At 38.8% G+C, this 20,355-nt stretch overlaps 1 protein-coding gene across 2 annotated transcripts; it reads left to right on the top strand.

Annotated features, from left to right (window-relative positions):
* Window positions 1-1,326: 1,326 nt before the first annotated feature.
* LOC104111490 (putative DUF21 domain-containing protein At3g13070, chloroplastic) lies at window positions 1,327-19,298 on the top strand. Of its 2 annotated transcripts, XM_070181527.1 has the most exons (14): window positions 1,327-2,092; window positions 9,853-9,949; window positions 10,047-10,140; window positions 10,492-10,569; window positions 10,672-10,775; window positions 12,424-12,505; window positions 14,146-14,285; window positions 14,372-14,450; window positions 14,563-14,626; window positions 15,066-15,157; window positions 15,240-15,305; window positions 15,605-15,721; window positions 15,932-16,111; window positions 18,258-19,298. In XM_070181527.1, the coding sequence occupies exons 1-14, from the start codon at window positions 1,525-1,527 to the stop codon at window positions 18,510-18,512; spliced, it is 2,016 nt and encodes a 671-aa protein (XP_070037628.1). In that variant the 5' UTR covers window positions 1,327-1,524; the 3' UTR covers window positions 18,513-19,298. The 2 variants fall into 2 exon arrangements, with proteins under 2 accessions (XP_070037628.1, XP_070037629.1); XM_070181528.1 differs by lacking the exon at window positions 1,327-2,092 and having other exon boundaries at window positions 10,028-10,140.
* Window positions 19,299-20,355: the final 1,057 nt, after the last annotated feature.

The following is a 20,355-nucleotide window of genomic DNA, read 5'->3' as shown; positions in this document are numbered from 1 at the left end:
GTAACCTTTCATCATAATTCTGACTTTAAAAGTAACTATCCAACCACAACAACAACAGTCCAGTAAAATCTCACAAGTGGATCTGGGGAGGGTAGAATGTACCTTACCCCTATCTCGGAGGGATAGAGAGGCTGTTTCTGAGAAACCCTCAACTCAAGAAAACGAAAAAAGACAATAGAGTCTGTGACAACAACAAAAGTCATAAAGATAATATTAACATCTTAGGAAACAGAAAATGGATAGAAAAACAATAACAACAACCAGTAATAAAACTACTGTACTATGAAAAAAAACGAAAAAATAGTGTGGACACAAACTTACACCACTAATAACCCAAAGACAACACCCTAATAGGCTAGCCCCACCCCCGATGCGAAGGAAGAAAAACGCTCGACTCCCTCCTAAACATCCACCCTAATGCTCGATCTCCACACCTTCCTATCTAGAGCCATGTCCTCGAAAATCTGAAGTCGTGCCATGTCCTGCCTGATCACCTCACCCCAATACTTCTTAGGCTGCCCTCTAACTCTTCTCATACCCGTCAAAGCTAACCGCTCACACCTCCTAACCGGGCATATTGGCTTCTCCTTCGCATGTGCCCGAACCATCTAAGCCTAGCTGTATGCATATTGTCGTCTATGGGAGCCACACCTACCTTTTCCCAATATCTTCATTCCTAATCTTGTCCAGCCTAGTGTGCCCACACATCCATCTCATCATCCTCATCTCTGTTACTTTCATCTTCCGGATATGGGACCAACACTCAACCCCATATAACATGGCCGACCTAACTACCACTCGATAAAACTTGCCCTTAAGTTTCGGTGGCACCTTCTTGTCACATAGGACTCTAGATGCTAACCTCCATTTCATCCAACCCATCCCAATACGATGCATGACATCCTTGTCAATCTTTCCATCCTCTAGATAATTGACCCAATGTGCTTGAAATTTCCTCTCTTGGAGATGACTTGTGAGTCAAGCCTCGCGTCCAAATCTGATTTCCCATCACGTCGTTGAACTTGCGTTCTAAATATTATGTCTTAGTCCTACTCAACTTGAAACCCTTAAACTAAAGACGCTGTCTCCAAACCTCCAATCTCTTGTTAACGCCGCCTCCCGTGTCATCGATTAGAACTATATCATTTTAATAGCGAGTGCGAACCATCTGATTAGCAGGTCTGAAATTCACGGAGTGGAAAAGACAAAAAATAAAATGGAGAATTCACAGACTCTAGGTTATGAGGAGAGATTACGGGCATTATGATGGTCAAATCCGTCATTTCGGACCTACAAGTTGCTTTAGTTAGCGTAGTAAGCTTGTTGATTCGATGAGCTGATAGCTTAAAAGAAACAAAAAAGTTTGAAGCAAGTGAGCTCTTGTGACCCAAGAACGCAATGAGCTCTCCCCAATTTCTTCATCTCCTCAAACTCCAAACGAAAGCCCATTTCTCCAAATACCCACAATTCCTCTTGCTTTCTTTTAGTAATTGAATTCTCCACAAGTTCTTGTTACAATATTCCATGGATGCAGCAGTCCACCAAGTCTCACTCTTTAATCCGTCCTCATTCATCACCACCACCTCTTCTAATAAACGTTCATATCCGCGCATTTATACTCGTCAATTAAAATTACCCATTAAACACTCCGCCCATAACAACCTCCGTTACTGTTGTGGGGTTGCTTCAAATTTTAACCTTTATCAAAATTCCAGGTGTAATTTTAATTCTAGGATTTGTCTGTCAATTAAAGGAAATGGGGTTTTTCAGAATGCCCAAGATTCTTCTGGGCCATGCTTAAAAATACGATTTTTTGAGTTGTTGAAAAAAGGGTTGGTTTTGGCTGCTGTGATATGTGGGGTTGTTGTAATTGGGTGCAGAAGAGTGCTTGCTGTTGAAGGGGTTTTAAATGGGGGATATAATGGGGTTATAGAGCAGAGTTTGGTTCTGTTGAGGGGTTCTTGGCCTACATTTTTGCAGGTTCTCAGGGTTTTTAAAGAGCAAGGGTTAGTTCTTGCAGCGCTTCTTAGTCTTTCAGCTTTTTTCTCAATGGCTGAGACTTCAATCACTACTCTTTGGCCTTGGAAGGTACCTTCTTTTGCTTCCTCTTTATATGCACTGTCTTAATTGTAAATATGTTCCTTGGTGCATTTACATGCTTAGTTTTTTGCTAATACAACAACAACAATAACCCAGTGAAATCCCACCGGTGGGGTCTTGGGAGGTTAGTGTACGCAAACCTTACCCCTAAATTAATATCAAGCAAAAAGTTATATAAAGCTTTTGAGTTTATCCTCCTATGCTGAATTCACAAGCGTAATGAGTAAATGATGATGCTTCTCTCCTATCTCAGTCAGTGGCGGAACTAAGTAGAGAGAAGGGGGTTGAACTGAATCCCCTTTATCGAATAATTATACTGTGCAAATAAGGTAAAAAATGATTTTTTTGGTTATATACAAGCGGTTGAATCTCCCCTTAAGTGAAGAAAAGTTTGAACATAGTTGTAAAGGGGTTCGAAAGTTGCTTTAGGTCATAGGTTCAAATCCCATTTGGAACAAAACAACAACTACGCTTCAGTCCCAAACAAGTTGGGGTCAGCTATATGAATCTTCAATTCTCCATTTAAGCTCAACTCATGCCATCATCCTACAAATCCCATTTGGAAATCAAGAAAAATAATATAAAGCTTTTGTATTAATCCTGTATGCTGAATTCTCAAGCTTAATGAGTAAATGCTGATGCTTCTCTACTTCTCAGTAGTTTCATTTCATCAATTTGGTGTTAGTCCTTTAGCTGTATAAGTTTATATGGTGCTGCGGTCGCAATGAAGCAGGCTAGTTTAAAAAGAATAGAGAGAGCTAGTGCGGAAGAATAACAAAATTTGAGAAAATAAACTAAAACAATCTAGACGTACACAACACCTTCTTGGTGCATCATTAACGAAACTTTTGACTTATTAAAAAAAAGTAAGAAATGCCAGTCTTGATGTATGAAAGAAGGCTTGGACTTTGTGCACATTAAAATAGCACGCTAAGAAAATGTTCTTAGAAAATTAAATTAGCACTTTGTCACTAGTTGGTAAAAATGTGAACTAGTGCAAAGGATTGTGGATAAGGTGGGCCAAATGTAATATGAAAAGAAATAATCTAGAAAATGATCTGTTTCTTGAGGGGTTATGCCCGCATTTGCTGCTGTTTGATTTTTGAGATTATAAGTGCATAAAAGAGTAAAATTAGCCTTTGATTAGTTTTGAGATGGACTTAACTATTGCCAAACCTTCAGGTCTCCTACTTTTGTTTTATGTATTCTGATTTTTGGGTACGACTGAACCTTACGGCTCAGTGATCAGTAGGTATTATTTGACCAGTGAGCCAATTAGAAGCTTGTAATGAGTTGCACATTTCAAGTAACTTCTAAATGTCATACATTGAGTTATGTAGGTTTATTCTCACCAAACTTTTCCTTTCCCCTTTATCTTCCCTAAGTCTCTTAAAACCCCCTCCCCCCCCCCCCCACAAAAAAAAAAAAACAAAAAAAAAACAACAACATCAACAACAAACCCAGTAATTTCCCACAAGTGGGGTATGGGGAGGGTAAGATGTACACAGCCTTACCCCTACCCCTGCAAGGGCAGAGAGTCTGTTTCTGATAGACCCTCGGCTAGAGAATAACTGAAAAAGAAATGGTAATTGCAACAAGTAGGAATAACAGCAAGATGAAATAAGGCCGAAACCAAGAATGCAGTCAAACTCTAGATAGTAATAGCCATCTATGAATAAAAGATATTATACTAACACTAATGCTAGCGAACTCAGTAAGACAGAGAAACACTCGACTACCTACGAACCTTCTACTCTAATCTTTGACCTCCACACCCTCCTGGCTAGGGCCATGTCTTCAGTCAGCTCCAGCTGCGCCATGTCCCGCCTAATATAACCTATTCCAAGACTTCTTAGGGCTACCTCTACCACTTCTGCTGCCCATCAAGGCTAACCGCTCGCACCTTCTAACTGGGGCTTCTGTACTTCTTCTCTTAACATGCCCGAACCATCTCAACCTCGCCTCCCGCATCTTATCCTCCACAGGGGCTACTCCCACCTTTTCCCGAATAACTTCATTCCTAATCTTATCCTACCGGGTATGCCCATACATCCACCTCAACATCCTCATCTCAGCTACTTTTAGCTTCTGGGTATGAGAGTTCTTGACCGGCCAACACTCTGCTCCATGCAACACAGTTGGTTTAACTACAACCTTGTAGAACTTACCTTTAAGTCTCAGCGACACATTCTTATCACACAAGACACCAGAAGCGAGTCTCCACTTCATCCATCCTGCTCCGATACGATGCGTGACATCTTCATTAATCTCCCCGTTACCTTTATTATAGATCCAAGATATTTGAAACTACCTCTCTTGGGTAGGGGTGTCAATGGATCTGTTCGGCCTTTTATTTTATAAAATTTGTACCATACCAATTTTTCGGTTATTCTATTATGTATAACCAAAATTAGACTTTTCGAAATCGTCCCAATCATGTCGGTTTCTCTTCGGTATCGGTACGATTCGGTTAATTGTCGGTATTTTTTAAAATGTCATATAAAAGTCACCAGTAGAACTAGAATGCAATAACATATGTTCTTTTATAGGACTTAGCAAAACTCTCTAGACATTTTTACTGTTTAAAGGGTGATGAGTTAAAAAAAAACATAAAAGATGGCCAGAGTATAGATTCATCAACTATTCTATAGCAACGTAAAAGAAACCAAGCAAAGACAAAGAAAATATAAATCACACGAGTGAAAAGATATTAACCAAGTTGAGACTCAAGAATAATGTCTATAAAATTAAATATTCAAAAAGATAAATCTAAATTATATGAAAAGAAACATATTCAATACATTGTAGTTTGCTACTTATAATCACTAAAATACTTTGTGTTTTGCTAATGAAGATGCTGGAAATAACTTAGTTTAAGTAGAAGTAGCATAATAGGTTTTAGGAATTAATATTTTGAGTTAAATTACTCATTGACTTGTAACCGTTTTCATAATTCCAAGGTCCAAAGAAAAATTTAATGCTTTATTATTTTTAAACTTACTATATAAATATATTTTCCTCATGTAAAATTTATTCAGTACGGTTCGATATATTTTCGGTTTATTTTTGTAAAATAAAAAACCTACCCTAATTATCGATACTGTTATAGATTTATATAAAAACCTACGGTGTTTTAAAAGAAACCTAAAAATCGGTTCGGTGCGATACGGTTTGGTTTAGTCTGTTTTTAAATATGCATTAACATCCCTGCTCTTGGGGATGACTTGCGTATCAAGCCTCACCTCCATATCCCCTTCCTAGGTATCGTTGCTGAACTTGCACTCCATGTATTCCGTCTTGGTCCTGCTCAACTTGAAACCGCTAGACTCTAGGGTCTGCCTCCAAACCTCCAGCCTCTCCTTAACACCACCCTGCGTCTCGTCAATTAAAACTATGTCATCCGCAAATAACATACACCATGACACCTCACCTTGAATGTGTCTCGTCAATGCGTCCATCGCCAAGGAAAATAGGAATGGACTAAGAGCTGATCCCTGGTGCAACCCCATCATAACCGGAAAGTGTTTTGAGTCTCCTCTCGCTGTCCTAACCCGAGTCTTAGCTTCATCATACATGTCCTTAATCACCCTAATGTAGGCTACTAGGACCCCTTTAGCCTCCAAGCATCGCAGAGCACCTCTCTCGAGACCTTGTCATATGCTTTCTCCAGGTCAATGAACACCATGTGCAATTTCTTTCTTCATATCCGTATACCGCTCCACCAATCTCCGCACAATGTGAATGACTTCCATAGTCGAACGCCCCGACATGAAACCGAATTGGTTCTAAAAAATGGACACACTGGTCCTCACCCTCTCTTCAACCACCCTCTCCCAAACTTTTATAGTATGGCTTAACAGCTTAATCCCCTTATAATTATTGCAACTTTGGATGTCGCCCTTGTTTTTACACAGAGGAATCATCGTACTCCACCTCCATTCATCGGGCATGTTGTTCGTCTTAAAAATGACGTTGAACAACCTAGTGAGCCATTCCAAACCTGCCCTACCCGCATTCTTCCAAAATTCCACAGGTATTTCATCTGGTCCGGTAGTTCTACCCCTGTGCATCTTACACATAGCTCCCTCGATCTCCTCTACTCTTATGCGCCTACAATACCCGAAATCCCAGCACATCTCGGAGTGCTCCAAGTCGCCCAACACAATGTCCCTATCACTCTATTCTTTCAGGAGTTTATGGAAATATGTCTGCCATCTTCGTCTAATCTGAGCCTATTCCATCAAAACTCTACCTTCCTCATCTTTGATACACTTAACTTGATCCAGATCACGAGCGTTCCTCACTCTCACCTTGGCTAGCATGTATAGGTTCTTGTCCCCGCCTTTGGCCCCAAGCTCTTCATACAAACACCGTAGTCTTAGCCGCAATAACCGCTAACTTCGCCTCCTTCTTAGCCGCAATAACCGCTAAATTCGCCTCCTTCTTAGCCCTCCTATACCCCTCCCTGTTCATCCTCTTCGCCTCCTCGTCCATGCTCTCTATAAGCGTCAAGTACGCCGCTTGTTTGGCTTTCACTTTCTCTTGTACCTCCTCACTCCACCACCAGTCACCTTTGTGGCCGTCAAAGAAACCCTTCGAGACCCCTAACACTTCTCGCGCAGCTACTCTAATACACTCCGCTGTCGTGGTCCACATACAGCTCGCGTCCCCACTACTCCTCCAAGCTCCCATAGTCAACAATTTCCCCCCAACTCCTGCGCTTTGTCACTAGTCGAAGCACCCCACCTGATCCTGGGTTGACCATACACGGCCCTCTTCCTCCTCTTCCTCACGATCTCTAAGTCCATCACAAATAATCTATGCTGAATCGTGAGATTCTCGCTGGGTATAACCTTGCAATCCATGCACAGACTCCTATCGGACTTCCGGAGGAGTAGATAATCAATTTTAGTCTTGGCCAACGAACTCCGGAATGTAACCAAGTGCTCCTCCCTTTTCGGAAAACACAAGTTGGTAATCACCAAATCAAAGGCTTTAGCACAGTCCAACAACGCAGTACCTCCTCTGCTCCTAACTCCAAAGCCAAAGCCGCCATGCACATCGTCATACTCCTTCCGATGTCGCCCCAATGTGACCATTGAAGTCACCTCCTATGAATAACTTCTCGGTGAGCGGAATGCCACGTACCAACAAGTCAAATTCTTTCTAGAAGCGCCTCTTAATCTCCTCGTCCAAACCCACTTGTGGCGCGTAAGCAATAATCACATTTAAAGTAAACCCTCCCACAACCAGCTTAATAGTTATCAGCCTGTCGTTCACCCTCCTAACTTCTACCACTAGCTCCCTAAGATCCATGTCAACTAAGATACCTACCCCATTCTTACCCCTCTCGCGTCCTGAGACCCATAATTTAAACCCATCAGCATCTTGAGCCTTCGAACCCACCCATCTAGTCTCCTGGACACAAGCTATGTTGATCTTCCTCTTCTGGAGGATCTTCGCTAACTCTATAGACTTTCCCGTCAAAGTTCCTATGTTCCAGGACCCCACTCTCAGCCTAGAGACTCTCTTGCCACCTTTTTTTCCCCGCCCCCACCCCACCCCACCCGAGGACATGACCTTATTCCACCATCACTCACCCCAGCCACTATAATCTACGAAAAATTACGCTAGAACTGTCGCTAAAACGGACAAAGGATTAAACTAAAGGAGGCATGTCTAGCACTTACAACTCTACCACTAGAAATACGTACAGATAAGACAAACAGACAAGCCATAATTAAACTAGTGATAACAATAGATATCTAAAAGAAGGCCAACAGAACAACTATTAAGAAATCAAATTATAGTCACAGTTGCTAGCAAAAAAAATACCCAGGCAGATGCACTAAATAATTATAGGCAATCAAGAATTAGGCTTAAACTAACGCAAACTAATTGGATACTAACAGGGAAAAAACTACTCCCTTTGTTCCAATTCATTTGTCACTCTTTCTTTTTTATTTTGTTCCAAAAGAACGATACCTTTCTATATTTGGATGCTCTTTAACCTTAAACTTTTGACCTTTAATGTCATGTTTAAGACCACAAGTTCTAATGGTTAACCTTTTCCTTATCCCTCCCCAAAAAAGGACCACAAGTTCTAATGGTACTTTTGGTATGTGCGAAAGATCTTTCTTTCTTAAACTTGTCAGTCAAACACCATAATATAAAATGCAACGGAGGAAGTAATAAGTAATTAATTTTTTTTTTGCAATATATAAAACTCACGGAATAGTATTTATAATGGTTTAGCATTTTTTAATATGGTAAACCCCACTCCCCAAGCCCCACCCCCTTCGTCCAGGAGTCATTTGTGACCTTTTTTCCACTTTCCCTTGGTGACTCAAGCCGCCGGTAGGTGGAGAGTTGAAGGTTTTGTTTAAGGTAATGAAACACTTTATTGATGTAATCCATCACTAAGGGAATACTGGGAAAAAGAACACAGAAAAGAACTTTACGGTGAATGTGAAGAACTGATAAAGTCAAAGACATTCGGTTCTAAATCATTTGCCGTAGTCATGTTGCAATAAAAACTAAGCAAAAGTAAGCGTTTGTGCTTAGGATTAACTACATTGTTCTTTTTGTTTTCAAAAGCTCTAGAAATAGTGTTAAGTATTTTAGGACTTCCTAAATTTGTGGAGCATATAAATTTTAGTGTTGGAAGTATAATGGACTTCACTAGCACCGAAGGGTGTGGTCTAGTGGTCAATGAAGTGGATGAGAACCATGAGATCTTAGGTTCAAATCCCAACGAAGGCAAAAAACACTAGGTGATTTTTTCCCATCTATCCAAGCCCGGTGGATAAAGTTACCTGGTACCTGTTGCTGGTTGGAGGTGGCAGGTATCCTGTTGAATTAGTCGAGGTGCGCACAAGCTGACCCAGACACCACGGTTATAAAAAAACAGTATAATGGACTTCACTATAGCTGAGAGATCATGGTGCTTAAGTTTCCGTTTTAAAGCAAATTTTAATGTTTATAAGGCTTGTGGATGAACTGAGTTTCCGATCTGTGCGTGTTTTGTGCACCTTCTTAGTGCACATTTGCTGAATTTAATTGCTTTTACCTATTAGAAAAAGAAGCTTAATGGTAAGATTAAGGATATCAATGTCTCTAGCAGATATCATTCCTAACATTGTCTAATCTTGTGTGATAGAAGTATAGAACATCTCTATTAACGTCTCTACTTTTACGAAATTCATCTTGTGGATATGGTAGCCTTGGATGCCATACACCCACACTTACATAATATTGTTCGTCTTACAACCGTGCTTTAGAACTTGCTTCTAACTTTGTTTGGTATCTTCCTCACATATGACAGAAAAAACAAAAATAAAATTATCATTCTCTATTCTATCGTCTTTTACGTACTCCAAATGGCCGTACTTAATTTTCCTCACCTTGGTCTTTGTAAGATTCAAGGTGCAGAGAAAGGTAAAACTTTTAGCTCGAGATAGTTACAAATCTGTAATATTAGAGCGTGTTTGTTGCTGTGTTGTATTTCACAAAATCGAATTTGGCATGGACCCTATCTTTTTTTTCCTTACCAAAGTCCTTTTTACTTATATTTGAATCAACTTTTGCTAATGAATTTAGTGCGAAGCTTCCTTTTACATCTCCAGACTACTATCCTGCTGTTTTTTCTTTCTTCTTTATCATTAAAAGAAAGAAACTCTCGTTCATCATTTGCACATCATTTTAGTCGCCAATTAATGCAATTAATTGTTTCTGCTTATAAATGTTAGGTACGGGAGTTGGCTGAAAAAGAATCTGACAGTGAGGGGGTCTTCAAAATGTTGAGGAGTGATGTTACTCGATTCCTTACAACTATACTCATTGGAACAACGTACTGTTCATTTGATGTTGTAATCATGACTTATACTGTGTTCCTCGACTTGAAAATGAAGATTATTTCTTATTTTAGATTTCGTATGTGTGCTCAGCGTTGTCAATATTGGAGCTACAGCATTAGTTACTGAGGCTGCAACTGCAGTATTTGGTGAAGCTGGTGTGAGTGCGGCAACTGGAGTTATGACGGTATGTCATGTTCCGTCTACTTTGTCTTGATATTGGCCTTTTCCTTAGACATATATTTTCCTTATTTGCTTAGGCCAAAAGCGTATGCTTAAAAATAGTTTGGAGGACAGAGGCAAAGCCTAATTCTAAGAGTGTGATTTTGTCCACTGGCTTAGCAAACGAAAAATGAGTTGCTCCTTTGAAAAACCTCTATTGCTGAAGATGCCTCAGTCCTTTTTCCCTTTGTTTGAAAATATAGAAAAGTGAATGAAGACCTCTTTTGCTGCTTGTAAACTTTTACTCATTGCAGATGCCAATACAATATTCTGCTAGAGTTGCTAAACTGCTACCTTTTTCTGTCTATGCTGCAAGGTTTTAATCCTACTCCTAACGGAAATTACTCCAAAAAGCATAGCTGTTCACAATGCTACGGAGGTTGCTAGGTTTGTGGTAAGTTGATGTCTTGGTTGGAAAAACTGACTAATGGATTCAGATATTATACTGATAATGCCTTAAAAATCTTAGATGGAATCTGATTTGAATTTCTTCTAGGTTAGGCCAGTGGCATGGCTTTCCTTGATACTATATCCAGTAGGAAGAGTTGTGACATATCTATCAATGGGAATGCTAAAACTCCTCGGCTTGAAAGGAAGAAGGTATGGTGACTGTAAATCAAGTCTTGCTGTTATCACGCGCTCCGTCTCACAGATTGTTCATCTTTTGTTACCATTTGTGTGCTGTATTTACAGAACATGCTCTTATTTACTACTCCGTGCGTTTCAATTGAAATGACACACTCTCCTGTTCCAAAAAGAATGACACATTTCTATGTTTGAAAATATTTTACCCACTTTATCCTTAATGAGAAGTTTTTATAGCCACAACTCCACAAAACTTCTGCCCTTAAGCTTTTAGGACCACATGTTTCAAAAGTTTTCGTTTTTTCTTGAATTTTGTGCCAAGTCAAACTACATCATCTAAATTGGAACGGAGGGAGTATTTTTTTGAGAATTAACATGCTCTTTTTTTTTTTGGAGAAGGATGAGAATGAACATGCTCTTGTTTGCTATTTCTAGTTTTTTATTAAAATACTGAATATGGCAAGTTCACATGCACATATTATTTGGTAAAGATTATCTTTATCATGTAGGCCTGTTGTCTATCATAGCGAGTGACTATATGCTGGTTTGTATTGGATAAATACATTACTATAGAAAGATATATGGAAAGCATCAATTTTTTTTTGTAATAACCGTAGTATCCGGGCCAGCTTGCACGTATCTCGGCTAATTTCACGGGAAACATGATACCTCAGTACTAGGTAACTCTATCCACCAAGGCTTAGACAGATGGGAAGATCACCTAGTGTTTTTTGTCTCCGTTGGGAATTGAACCTGAGACCTTATGGTTCTAACCCACTTTATTGACTACTAGGCCACATCCTTGGGTGCAAAAGCTTTAGGTTCTTTCTGCATATAATTCTAATAGATTCTTAGTCTTTTGTCCATGATAACTTGCAGAAAATTCTATTTACGATAAAATAGATGGGAAGTGTTATAATCTCACATTGCACCCAATGGTGTGGTGTCACGTTAAATGAAGTGGGTAAAAACCTTGGAGATCTGGGTTCAAGTCCCGGCTAAAACAAAAAACGCTTGATGTTTTTCAAATCTACCTAAACTTTGGTTGCGAGAGTTACCCACCAGTGGAAGGTAGTCTCTTGATATGGTTTTGGGCAATTCTCAACTCATGAGTTATCTTTTTGGAGTTGATTTAGACCCAAATTCATTGTCTTAACATGGTATCTAGCTAAATCGCTCCATATTAAAAGGTTTGCCAATGATGTGCTCCATGTAATGTTGTCCACGTTCCAGATTTCCAGCCCGGGACATGCGAGGTGTTAGAGTCTCACATTGGGGATACAGGCTATAGTCTCTTTTTATGGTTTTGTGCAATTCTTATCTCATGAACTAGTTTTTGGAATTGAGTTAGACCCATGGTCTATTTGATTAACCAAAAAGATCTGGAGAAGTACATCGTCATACAAAAAGAAAGATCTTGAGAAGTATGCTAGAATTCAAGATAATAGTGAGAGATGCCTCTGTTAAATTTCTCTCCACCGGCATTCTTTTCACTTCGATTTAGAGCATGTAGCTTAGTCTTGTGCTTATACTGTAAGTCATTGGTTCTCTGGTTGCTGCACATACTTGTGCATGTGCATGTTAGAATGCATGTTTATTTTTGTGTGTGAGTTTGTGACTTCAAGTTGTGTGAAATATTTTTGTAACCATTTTGGTATTCTAGTGAACCATATGTCACTGAAGATGAATTGAAGTTGATGCTGCGAGGGGCAGAGTTAAGCGGCGCAATTGAGGAGGAAGAGCAGGTGAGTTTGTTTTCTGGGTTTCTGTTGTTATACGTGGCTACTCGATTATAACCAAATATGAACCAGAGAAGCACATTGAGTATTCTACTCATAATAAGGCTCTCTAGTTCACATTGAATTAGTTGTCCATGAGAGTAGCCCTCAAGTATGTGGCCATTGTACTAAATGCAGCATCTTGAGGTGCATTATCATGTCTATTTGGACGAGCTCCATTTTCGCATACTCTTTGTATCTTGTGTTTATCTTGCATGTTAATATCGGAGATTGATGGTTACATATTTTGGAAGTGAATGGATCAACTAATAGGTGTATCATTTTATCCTACTGCTTTAAATTTAAGAAAGTATATGAATGAACAATGATGAAAGAGTTACTAAGCTATGTGAAAAATTGTAGCTTATATCATATGAAAGGCAAAATAGATAGACAGACACTCAAACTTAGCCCCAACTATCAGTTTGACACTTTAACCTTACCCAGTGGTCAAGTGGACGCTTCAACTTGACACCAGTGTGTCTCGCACATGCCCCCAGTATCAAGTTGATATCTCTCTCTCTCTCTCTCTCTATATATATATATATATATATATATATATACACACTTGTTCATGAGTTCATCTTACAAGGATTCTATGATATCTAGTAAAGAGTTAGCATCATGCACATAGCTTTATTTACACCAAAAATGAAATAATAGTAAGCAGTTCATCTTGATCTTTCTGAATTGAGCTGCCTCTTCCTTCAAAACCTATGTTGCTCGGACTCTCCAAAGATGTCTCCGGATGCGTGTCGGATCCTTCAAAAGTAGTGTATTTTTGGAGGATCCGACACGGGTGACGCAACATTTTTGAGAGTCCGCGCAACATAGTTCAAAACACATGGCATTCCTTTCTTTCCATAAGGTCCACCATATACAAGTTCGGATTATCTTCCACCATTTCTCTTGGTCTCACGCATCCCCCCACATTACTCCAGCACCTCAATAGATCAGTTGTTAGAACTAGGCATAACCCGTCCGAGTCCAACCATGTTCAGGAAAAGTTGCCATAGCAGACCAGTGCAAAAATAAGTGAGCTGTTGGATTCTGCTTGACTATAACAAAGGTAATACAACAATCCAACTTCCAAGGCCAGTTGCTATCCTGATTCTCATTTTCGGAAAATACAGAGGAAGCTGAACTGACAGTAAAGATCCTTTTGCAGTTCCACTTCCATGTCAAAGCATCATCAGAAACAGTTCCAGGTGTTAATAAAATTCGGCAACTCCCTCTACTTCCCAGTCATTTAGAAGTTTACAAAAAATGAAGTTCCACCCTTGTAATTCCCAAACATCCTCATTTAGTCATGGTTCATAACTAATGCAGCTTGTTAAAAGCGTACAAGGTGTGTTTCGTGGAGGACTAAGTAGAGGATGCTTGAACATATTTCTTAGGATATCCTTGAACTTGTTGATTTCCATGCATAAGTAGGTGGCTCTGAGTAACTGACTTATCAGTTAGTTTCAACCTCTAGTATTTTGCAATACTATCAGTTTTATCATCTCTCCTTTTGTTTCTTTTTTTGAATTAATTCTCATTTTTTTAAGAATGCATTTTTTCAGAATTTCGCAGATGTGAAAATTAATACCTCTGTTCTCTGGCAGGATATGATTGAAAACGTGTTGGAGATAAAAGATACCCATGTCAGAGAGGTAATGACACCTCTTGTTGATGTAGTTGCAATCGATGCCAGTGCAACTTTAGTTGATTTCCATAGTTTTTGGGTGACACATCAGTACTCCAGGTCCGTTAGACGTGTTATCACTTCTTTCTGCATAGAAAACAAATTTCCTTCAAAAGGTGCTAAAAGAGTTTATCTATGATTTTCAGGGTGCCTGTTTTTGAGCAACGTATAGATAATATTGTTGGCATTGCATATGCCATGGATCTCCTAGATTATGTACAAAAGGTCTACTATCTACAACTTCAACTAGTCATCTTTCCGAATAGTAGTGGTATCATTTCTAATTGTACACATAAATCTCATAGTATGCAGAATTACATTCTGTTTGGTTTTGAAGGGAGACTTGCTGGAAAGTTCTGTCGTGGGAGACATGGCTCATAAACCTGCATACTTTGTTCCTGGTAATTTACATTTGTTCCAGATTGCTGTTTGAATGAGAGATCCCCTGTTAACTATTTTGATATGTCGATGTCACCTAAACCATGTCTATAAAATCAATAAGTAGGAGTTTTAAGTACAGCTGCATATATTTCAGAGACTTAATGTCTCTGTTTACCATAACTATATCATCAAACAGATATAAATATTTTTTCAGTATAATTGACGCTACTGAAGGTCTGTCCACTTTCCTGAAGGCAATATTCAGATCCTCACACTGCTGAGATATAAATACTCCCTATTTAACCTGCTGCTTTCAGCGAGTATCATTATTATGACACGTCTCCCATTCTTAAAACTTTTCATGCTTTATGCTCATAAAAGGCATACATTACTCTCTTGTTTTCTTTCCAACACATGAAGTTACCCAAGGAGGTAAACAATAATCTTATAACAATGCAGATTCTATGTCTGTGTGGAACCTTCTAAGAGAGTTCCGCATTAGAAAGGTACACATGGCCGTTGTTCTAAATGAATATGGAGGAACTATTGGAGTAAGTATTCTTTCTCATGTTGTCTTTTTCTTGGTTGTGACGCTTCCTTAATTTTATCGAAATTTCTTATTTCATGAAACAGATTGTAACCCTTGAAGATGTGGTCGAGGAAATTGTTGGTGAAATCTTTGACGAAAATGATTCAAAAGTAAGACTTATGGGTCCCTCTGTCCACTTCTTTGAGCTGCTAGTTGTTTGTAGGTCCACAGATATCTCTGACGGATTCCCTCTTCAACTCAGAGCTGAAATTACTGCAACTCTTTTAAATATTTCCAAACAATAAATATGTTTGAAGATTAAATGGTTTGTAACCCCTACGCTGTACTAGCGATGATATTTAGGTGTTGTTATGATAGGTGAAGTGATCTCTGTATGCTAGAGTATCATAACTCATTAGTACAGTGGAAGTTATCTGTTTATGTATTATGTTTTCTTGTTGCGTGACAGGAGGAAATCCAGAAAAAAACTGGCTATATTGTCATGCGGGCTGAGGGAATATACGATGTTGATGCAAACACTTCTATTGACCAGCTCTCTGAAGATCTCAATATTAAAATGCCTGAGGTATACTACTCTTTTAAGAGCTAAATTTTCTACCTGAAAACTACATTTTACTGCTAGTTTTAATTTTCTAGCTGCCAAGTTACTGGTTCTGCAAATAACTATTATGTCTGCTTGTTAGCATGATTTTGGTAGGGTAAAACAGCTTCGACTATTGCTAATCATTCTAGATTTTTCCCAACAATTTGATGTCTTTCTTTTAATCGGCACCAGGACCATCAGTATGAGACAGTCTCTGGCTTTGTCTGCGAAGCATTTGGATATATCCCAAGGACAGGTGAGAGGATTAAGGTTATACTGGAAAGGGGAAATGAAGATGAGGACAACAATTATAATGACACAGAATCTGATCGAGCAGACCAAACTGAGAAGAACCAAATGTTTAAGCTTGAGGTATGCTTTTTCTTTTTTCCTGTAAAAAAGCAGATTTTTTGTGTATTCCACACCATTACATACGAGCTCTTCTATGTGGTAGTTATCTAATTGGAGCTAGTAAATGTACTACAAATGTTTACTTCCAGCTGTACAAATCTGATTAGATATCAGAGTTAGATCAATAACATAACAACAGAACTGCGTTTTCTTTAGAAAAATAAATAAAATAGTTCCTGTGCAAAGAGGGGGTTGTTTGCACAGGGATGGTGTGCATAGAGAGGATCTGATAATGTGCCTCTTTTTGAACTTCAGTTGCGTTTATTTTCTAAATCCTCACGTTTTTCTGGTCGAGTTGAAAATAACCAAGACGTTGCTGCTTTTATAATTAACTGTGATTTTTCTTTCTTGGGAACTTGGGAAGAGCTATGGCTGCTTTATTACCTGACATCACTAGCTGCTTTCTAGTCTTTATATGTGGGCAGATGCAATAGATTTCATATGTTCTCATCTGCTAATGCTATACAGTAACTGATTGAGCTTTAGGTTGGTGAAATGAATAGGAAATTCAGAACAAAGAAGTTGCTTCTTGTGTGGAAATTTTTTATTTGTTCTTTTTCTGGATAATCGAGAAATCTTCAAGGGAGAGTGGCAAACGGTTTGAAACTTGGTGGATATTGGGCCCTCTACCCTTCTCCACTTAAATACCTGGCATCTGTCTTCGGCATAACTCAAACACGTGCGTCTAATCCACTTATCATGTGATGCTCACCACTATAGCAAAGCCCCGAGTGTGACCAAATTTCAAAATAAATTGTTATTTGCCATATCCAGAAGATGAAAGTAGCAGAGATGAGGATACTGAGATAGATGTGCGGGCACACTAGGCTGGATAAGATTAGGAATGAAGATATTCGGGAGAAGGTGGGCGTGACTCCCATAGATGACAAGATGCGGGAAGCGAGGCTTAGATGGTTCGGGTACGTGCGGAGGAGAAGCTCAGATGCCCCGCTGAGGAGGTGTGAGTGGTTGGCTTTGGTGAGTATGAGAAGAGGTAGAGGGCGGCCTAAGAAGTATTGGGGTGAGGTGATTAGGCAGGACATGGCGCGACTTCAGATTTCCGAGGATATGGCTCTTAGTAGGAAGGTGTGGAGGTCGAGCATTAGGGTTGAAGGTTAGGAGGGAGTCGAGCGTTTTTCTTCTTTGTACCGGGGGTGCCCCACCTGGTAGGGTTTTGTCTTGGACGGCTAGTGGTTTATGTTGTGTTCAATCTATTTTTCCGTTTTTTCATCGTACTGTGGCATTATTACTGGTTGTTGTTATTGCTTTTCGATCTATTTTCTGTTTCTTACGATGCTAATATTATTTTTTTGATTTTTGTTGCTGTCACGGATTCTATTGTCTATTTTCGTCTTCTTTTTGAGTTGAGGGTATCTCGGAAACAACCTCTCTATCCCTCCGGGATAGGGGTAAGGTCTGCGTACAGTCTACCCTCCCCAGACCCCACTTGTGGGATTTTACTGGGTTGTTGTTGTTGCTGTTGGTGCTTTTCCTTATCTTTTTTCAGCCTTTTCTTAGTTAGCTATTTAATGCGGTAAATTGAACAGTTCATTTCCTACAAACAATGCAAGAATATTATGCCTTGATTATAACATATCTATACTTATAAGAACAATGAGGCCAATGAAACAGTTCATTATACCTTTATAAGAATCACGATAGAAAAGGGGAGAGGATGTGTTAGATGTGAGAGAACTTTAATAAGTGATGAGAGAGATGAAAGATAACTTTGAAAAAAGGATAAAGGAATTAAAATGAATCCCAGATTTAGTGGGGCCTAATTTTTTAGAATATTTAGGTATTAAACATAGGAACCTGATAAACATGCTAAAAATGATATAAAATGTGCTATTAATGAAATAACCAAGAGTTCTGTCTATTGTGTAATTAGGTCTATAAAACGTGTTAAACTAGGTAAAAATTCCAATATTATGGCTGTGGACTTGAACTGTTGTATGCTTGATTTTAAATTACCATGAATGGATTGACACTGAGCTTCAACTACCTTCTTAAATCCAAGCTGCTGTCGTTTTCCATGAACTTAGCAGACTGAAGAGTTTCACAGTAGGCAGATAGTTGGCAGCTGATCTCCTCAATTTTGGTGCAGATATTAGCAGGGAATGCCAGAAAGGTCAGTGCTGTTCGATTTGAACGGATCAACCATGACGATGAAGAAACAGAGACCAATGAGGTAACACGCCTCATTCCCAAAATTATGACTAGGAAGCGGAAAAATAATGGAGGCTCAGATAGAAGCAATCACAACGAGATCTCTTTTATGGAGAGGAGAGAAGAGGATGACCATTCCAACAATTTTGTTATGGCCGAACATGAGGACAATCATGATACTGCTAATAAATAATAGTTGCATGAGTTATCTCATTCTTTTATATAAATTTCATTGTAAATGCCGGGTCAGGTGCTTGAATGACATTCAATTGCCAAACTGAAAAGGGTTGTTTCGCCTGAGGACTTTATCAATCACCGCTGCACCATAAGCTCTACTAATACTGAATCTTTGTAAGAGTTATGCTGCTTAAGCTGGTCATGGTGGAGGCAGGTCTTTCGATTAGATTTTTCTTGGCGATAGCATCACAACAGTAAGAGTGGATGTGGGACTATTGGCTCATCTCCCTCTCTCATCTCCTTTTTTTGCAATCCCAGAGCTGGTCTTGCAGGAAAGCAAGTCAAAGAATGGTTGAAATTGGGCTCATTACATTTGGAAGTAACGGAAAATGATTGCAGCAGCCTTTAAAAGTATTCTTACATTTGGCATTAGGACCTTTATAATTTGTCACAAGTCCACAGTCGAGATGATGCAAGGGGCAAACCATCTCTACTTGCGCAAACTGCTGCTGGGTAGAGAGGTCTCTTTTTCTTCTATCCTAATCTCTCCGCAAGGGGTTCTTTGGGTTTAGGTGGGTGTAAAGAATGTATTTTTGCTAATGGTTTTGAGTCTTATACCTTGGTAGTATTATGTTATTGTCGATCCAGGGGAATCTTTTTGTTCATTTTTCAAAATTAGCATACTCCTGTGAGACTGAAGCTGCTTTAATCACTTGACAAAGCACTTGTTATCACCTGTAATCAGGATCCTCGTTTGTCTCTTGCATCCAATCTTTACCATGAGGCAGTTCAGAGGTTATCATTTTATTACTATATTATATCTGCATAGAGATGAAATCCAAAATCTAAACTAGGCTGTGTAATTTCTACATCAAAGTTGGCTGTTGACCCCCTTTTATTTTTTTAATTTAACGAAAGATAACCGAGAAGCAGGGTCCTCGGAATCACTATAAAAGTTGGTGCGTTACACCACATACCATAGGCGTAAAATTGTGTGGAACTTGCAGTTATGTTGATAGTTTTTATGTTGTCCCTTAAAATGTTTAGGTTTTGTTATTTTAATGTCTAAGTACTTCGGGGGTAGTTTCTGAATATTTAAATATTAACTTTAGTACCTAAATCGAGATGGAGGTGGCAAAGAGAACTCAAGTTCAACGCTCATTTGGTGTGGATCTATGTCTAAATTTTTATATTGGTGTTTTCTCTTCCAGTGTCTTAACGGGTGTTTTATACTCTTTTTGGTATTGTGCTACTCCATAAGCAAATAATACAGTAACTGAATCAAGTTTGAGACAATTCCAAGAAATACTCTGTTATGTTACATTGTCAGTCTTTTTATTTTTGTCTATCAATCCGCTGAATGCAGAATTCATTTGCTCAAACGACAGAATTTTAGCTAGCTGAACTGTGTAAATTTGACAGATACATATATCAAACAGGATCCTTTTGCATATTAAACGCTACAAATTGCACTAATTGCATATTCTTGTAAATCTGACTGATATATCATCTAAAAAAGTCAATTGTTTCAGAGGTAGTGAAGAAGTACACAAAAGAAAAAAAAAACAAGATATTTTGTGATATTATGCTTTAGTGGTGTAGGCGAGTAAGATTACCATTGCAATTCCAATCCCTGCACATTACTTTTTACTCCAGGCTCTCAATAAACTTGCTCTGTCTAGTAATTTGAATTGGTATAAATATTATACCATTTGTTTCAATTTATGTGAATCTATTTTCTTTTTAGTCAATTTCAAAACCGATGAATCCTTTCTTAATAGGAAAACTCTTAATTTTAGGATTGCGATTTTATTTTGAATGAAAAGCTTTCACATTCACACAAATGGTATGCCAATATT

This window comes from Nicotiana tomentosiformis, chromosome 7 (genome assembly GCF_000390325.3).
Source record: "Nicotiana tomentosiformis chromosome 7, ASM39032v3, whole genome shotgun sequence".
Classification (NCBI taxonomy): Eukaryota; Viridiplantae; Streptophyta; class Magnoliopsida; order Solanales; family Solanaceae; genus Nicotiana; species Nicotiana tomentosiformis.
Note: the sequence above shows the minus strand (reverse complement) of the source record. Positions and strands in the feature narration are given on the sequence as shown.